Here is a 5,014-nt window from a genome sequence, read left to right as displayed (position 1 = left end):
TCTGTCCACGGTGGACCGGTCTCTGCTGGAGGATCTGGGTCTGTCCATGGTGGACCGGTCTCTGCTGGAGTCTGAGGTGAAGGAGGTTCTGGTGAACCTGCATGATTTCATCTGGTTTCACCAGAATCCGACCCGGTGGCTCCGATGACAAGCATTAAGAATAACTCTATAGAAATAGACCATCTTCTCTCTGATGGTCTCTCTACTGATGGAGGTCACATAGAGGATCAGGACTAAACTGAGACTGGCTCAGGACCAGATAAAAGTTCCTCACAGTGACTTTAACAAACCATTTACACTGAGGGGACAAAATACATCACATACGGTCTTAATTCACTTCAGTGAACCTGGACTTAACACTACTGATAAACCTTGAGGGCTGGTTCCCCAAACAGAGAGTGTGCATTGTCTTGAACTAAAACAAAACTCTATTCAAGTGAATTCACTATTAACTAAAATTGTAATTGTCTAGGACTGGACAGGCAGTCCAGATCGTTTGGTTTTTACTGTCAAAGAGAGGCTGCTAGTGTGCGGTGTGTATTTCGTCTGCGACGACATCCCACCTGGAATTCGGTGCTGGTGTTGCCGATCTGATTGACGTTGGGCAGAGAGCCGTAGTACTGCGCCCGTGATTGAGTCAGACGAAGCTGCTGGACCTTCTGAAACTGCACCTGTCAGTCAAAAGAGGGACAAGAACAACAGTCAGAGGTTACGGATTCTGCACATCTGGAGTCTTCATGTGTAAAGAACATAAAGCTTCAGGATGAAAGTCACAATTGGTGTCGATTAGGGCTTTTCTTTTCCGCCATTGTCATTGCGAATGTAGAGAACGCAAATGTTGTAACGATTACCTCACAGAAAACAGGAGGCGTGTTCTGCCAGGGGACGGTAAACAGAGCCTGTTATCAGGGGAAAGGCAAATCAGAGGGGTTTTTCTTCTTTAGACGGCCCAAAGGGCAACATTTGAATCTCAAAGACTGACCTGATTTGATTTTATCAATAGATTTACAGGGAACAGAGAGAGCCCTCTCATGGGGGAGGGGCTTTATCCTTTGGTGCAACATTTGTCCGTTCATTTGGTGAAGTGTTAACTACAGACACATTGTGTTGATTTATGCAGCACTACGTGCATTTTATCTCGTTTTCCAGCAAATAATAATCTTTTAATCAATCCAATGTGTCAGCATTCATGGACAGCTGTGGCTGGTCGACAGTTCAGACAGTTACAACTCAAACAACCACCACTCAAGAGCCACTTGAGTGTCTCAAGTTGAGACACTCATTAAAAACATCAGAAATGAAAGATAATCACTGAGCTTATTGTTTCGCTGTGAATGTATTTTAAAGATTTTGGAACTTCTTGTATCGATGCTCGTTTAAATAGAAGTTAAATGAAGCAATGTTGATTCTTTTCTTAATTAACGGCCTTTTTCCCCTCACAAGATGATCAAAAAGAACCGATAAGAGGATCGATTAGGAACCGAACCGATAAGCAGAAAACCTCCTAGATTACTCGACACGCGCTTTGAAGCCTCGGCACTACGGACGGGTATCGTTAGTGTTTCATTATTACTAGTACGCTTATCGGTTCTTTTTGATCATCTTGTGAGGAGGAAAAAAGGCCGTTAATTCATTTGAGACGAAGAGATCTCACTCCGTAACTGTTTTAAGTACCGATAGCAGAACCGTTAACTCCGGACCTCATCAATACTCTGGGTTTATACGCATTTAGAACCGGTTTGACTGACGACTGACTTTCAAATAAATGATGTATCAGGGACCCAAATTGTTAATCTAATGCTCTGTTAACTGTGACCAACGAATGTCAGACTACGACTGTCCCTGCCACCTAAAACAGACGGACACCAAGCGCTGAAAACATATTTCCTGCCAGCAACACTCAATTTTTCATCAAAAATGACAATATTTAAAAACAAATCTTCATTTAAACCTCTTACTCAAGTGTTGGAGTTACATAACATGGAACACGCAGACGTTTACACATCGAGGGTTCACGGGGAAGCCGGCTGCCTGCAGCTCAGCAGCTGAGAGTCTGTGCTCTTCAGAGCCCCTCGGGAGACTTTTCTCTTCAGTCTGTTGGTCACTGGAGTAAATGTTGAAGCAGCTACTTCTAACTCCAGCTGTTTGCTGACTGGACGTTTCTGTCTCACTCCGGGTCACTGACAGTTCATACCTTGTGGCAATACTTCATTCAGTGTCGCCTCTGAAACCACATCCTCTTCGACCGGCCATCCGGGCGCTCTCCCTCTCGCAGAAAGAGCACATTGTAACAAACCGACGGTGTGAGGATAATGTGAAAAGGGCCTTTATATCTGCCAAGAGACAACCATTTGTATTACTTGGGATGTGCAGAGTATATGTTTGAGACTACCGTGAAAAGGAGAAATAAAAAATGAATTCAATAACGGCTCCTTTAGGAAAGTATGTTGACTAACTCTGAATGTGAAGTTTGAGGAGCTGCTACAATTGCAGATCAACATTCACATATATTTGCCTGTGAAGCTAATTTATCATCTTTAAGTGTAAATCATAAATTCAGATATTGTGATACACAATTATATCGTCTTAATTAGAAATAATAATATTCACATACCAACTCACATTTCTCCGAAAATCGAACCAAACTCTGTTAAATTAAACTATATCCTTAATGTGATTACTTTGTATTTGTGTGAGTGCATGTTAATAATGTAAAGCTCAAATATTTATGTATTTTATAATCTCACTTTAAACTGTTGTGTTCATTTTGCAGTTAAATTTAAAAAGAGATAAAATACGCTGCTTTACCGTGTGGTTATTTCATAAAATAAAAGCACGCTGTAGCGTTGTGTGTGTGTGTAATATATATATATATATATATATATATATCGAGATATTAAATGACCTTCGGGTATCTAGAGGCACTCGGTAAAAAAGCAGAGCCGTATAAAGAGAGTGTCGCGTCAACGGAAGTTCATAATGATTGATTGTCAGGTGATTCTCACAGACTTCAGATCGTTCCAGGAAGTACTTGGCGGGCAGTTTGAATGCATTGAAGTCGGTACAAAGAGAGAATCATCAAACTCAGTTGCTCTCTCAAAGTAATTGCAAGTCTGACCTCGGATCAGTAGGAGCTAATAGCAATACTAACTAATAAACTATAACTTAATTAATATTGATCTATCCCTTAATATTGATCTAACATCTTATCACCATTTTAAAACCACGTTATTTTTTCTAATAATAAATCAGCTGAACATCAGTCCTTCTGGATTTTGGAGCTTTTTCTTTTAAAGCAATTAATCTGCCAATAAATAATTGTAATAATCCGTGCCCAACCAACGGTCCAAAACCCCCAAATTATATTTTTTATATAAATTATATATGACAAAGAAAGGAAACAATTAATTGATTATTCAAATATATTTTTTTCTGTCAAAAAATGTCCACGCCTGTAATGGTCAGATTCCACTATTTTCTGACATTTTATAGTTAAAATAATTGATTGATTCATAAAATAAAAACATCAGCAGATAAATCAAAACCGACCAAAATCATTAAAAAGATTAAAGTTCTTTTTTACATTACGTGTCGCTGAGAAACAATTCTAAATATGGCACATTCATCTTTTAAAAGATGAATGTCACAATAACATGACACAAAAAATCCTCCGACTGTGACTGTTGTGAGCCGTTATGTCTCAATATTTGAGCACTGGCCATTACAAATATGAGTGAATATGGATGATGTGCCCAAATTATGAGCCGCCCTCTTGAGCTGGTTGGTGTGGAGTCTGTCCACGGGGACCAGGATGCAGGTCTCAAATAACCAGTGGGACTTAATAGAATATAATAGAATAAGAAGGTGCAAACACTGTGCATACTGCATCTGAACTGCTTCCTTTGGATATAAAGGCGGGAGGTGCAGATGTAGAGGAGCTACTTTCCCCATTTCCTGTTTCACTGCTGGTTGCTATTCAAAAAAAAAAAAATACAGGTCTTATACAGTATATTCAAAATTCTGCAAATGGCCAGATTTTACAATATGCTGTTCCAGACTTCGTTTTTGAAAGATAAAGTTTTGGTACTTCATTGTTTGTTTCTTTTGTTGTTTTTTTGCAGCCACTGCTGAATGAATGCTGAGAGAAACCAGAAGTACTGGTTGAACACCAGGAATCTCAGTCAGCAACAGGCCGAGAGAGAGAGAATGAGCTGCATACTGTTCAGTTAGTTCATTTAATATTATTCTATTTCATTGTATATATTGTGCATTTTTACATCTAATATTTGTACTCTGTTATTTTATTTACCTGTACCATACTTGCTGCTGTAGTGAAAAAATGTATCCATCCATCCATATATATATATTTTAATATCTATGAATGCACTAATAATATAATTAATACATATTAATAACACTATTAATATATATATTTGTGCAAAAAAAAAAAATCAACACAAAAAACAACAACAACAAAAGACACTACTAAAAGGACAACTTGTGGATAAAATAAGTGCATATCTCACCCTTGAGACGGTGAGGTCTGTCATCAGCTGGTCAAAGGCCCGCGTCTCCTCCGCTTGCTTCTGGTTGTGCAGCGCGATCTTCTCGCTGAACTTCCTCGGGTTGGAGCCACCTGTGCCCGGGGAGCTGGACATCGTGCCGGGCCTCAAGGGTCACAACTTCAGCTACTACTAACAAAATAATAAGTGGTATACGGAGGCTGGGAGTCTTATTGTCCAAAGTCTTTGAGTGAGCGTTGAAGTGAATCCATCAGAGCTTTAAAAAAACAAAAAACACACATTACTGTCTGGAGAAAGTAGTTTTAGGAGACTAAGTATCCTTACTATCTGAAAATAATGACTTAGTATCTCAACATAATGACTTACTATCTCAACATAATGACTAGTATCTCAGCATAATGACTTACTATCTCAGCATAATGACTTACTATCTCAGCATAATGACTAGTATCTCAACATAATGACCTAGTATCTCAACATAATGACCTAGT

General features: G+C 39.0%; 1 protein-coding gene across 2 annotated transcripts in view; it reads right to left on the bottom strand.

Moving 5' to 3' along the window:
• The window catches only part of crtc3 (CREB regulated transcription coactivator 3), a 28,842-nt gene extending 23,834 nt beyond the window's left edge, over positions 1 to 5,008 (bottom strand). For both annotated transcript variants that reach the window (XM_031848542.1, XM_031848543.1), the window contains exons 1-2: positions 4,527 to 5,008; positions 564 to 671 (exon numbers count right to left, since the gene is read on the bottom strand). In XM_031848542.1, the coding sequence (XP_031704402.1) occupies positions 564 to 671; positions 4,527 to 4,658 (240 nt within the window). In that variant the 5' untranslated portion in view covers positions 4,659 to 5,008. The remainder of the gene's footprint in view (positions 1 to 563; positions 672 to 4,526) is intronic.
• Positions 5,009 to 5,014: the final 6 nt, after the last annotated feature.

Source organism: Anarrhichthys ocellatus, unplaced genomic scaffold, assembly GCF_004355925.1.
Source record: "Anarrhichthys ocellatus isolate YVR2014 unplaced genomic scaffold, GSC_Weel_1.0 scaffold8, whole genome shotgun sequence".
Taxonomy (NCBI): domain Eukaryota; kingdom Metazoa; phylum Chordata; class Actinopteri; order Perciformes; family Anarhichadidae; genus Anarrhichthys; species Anarrhichthys ocellatus.
This window is presented reverse-complemented; position numbering and strand designations above follow the sequence as displayed.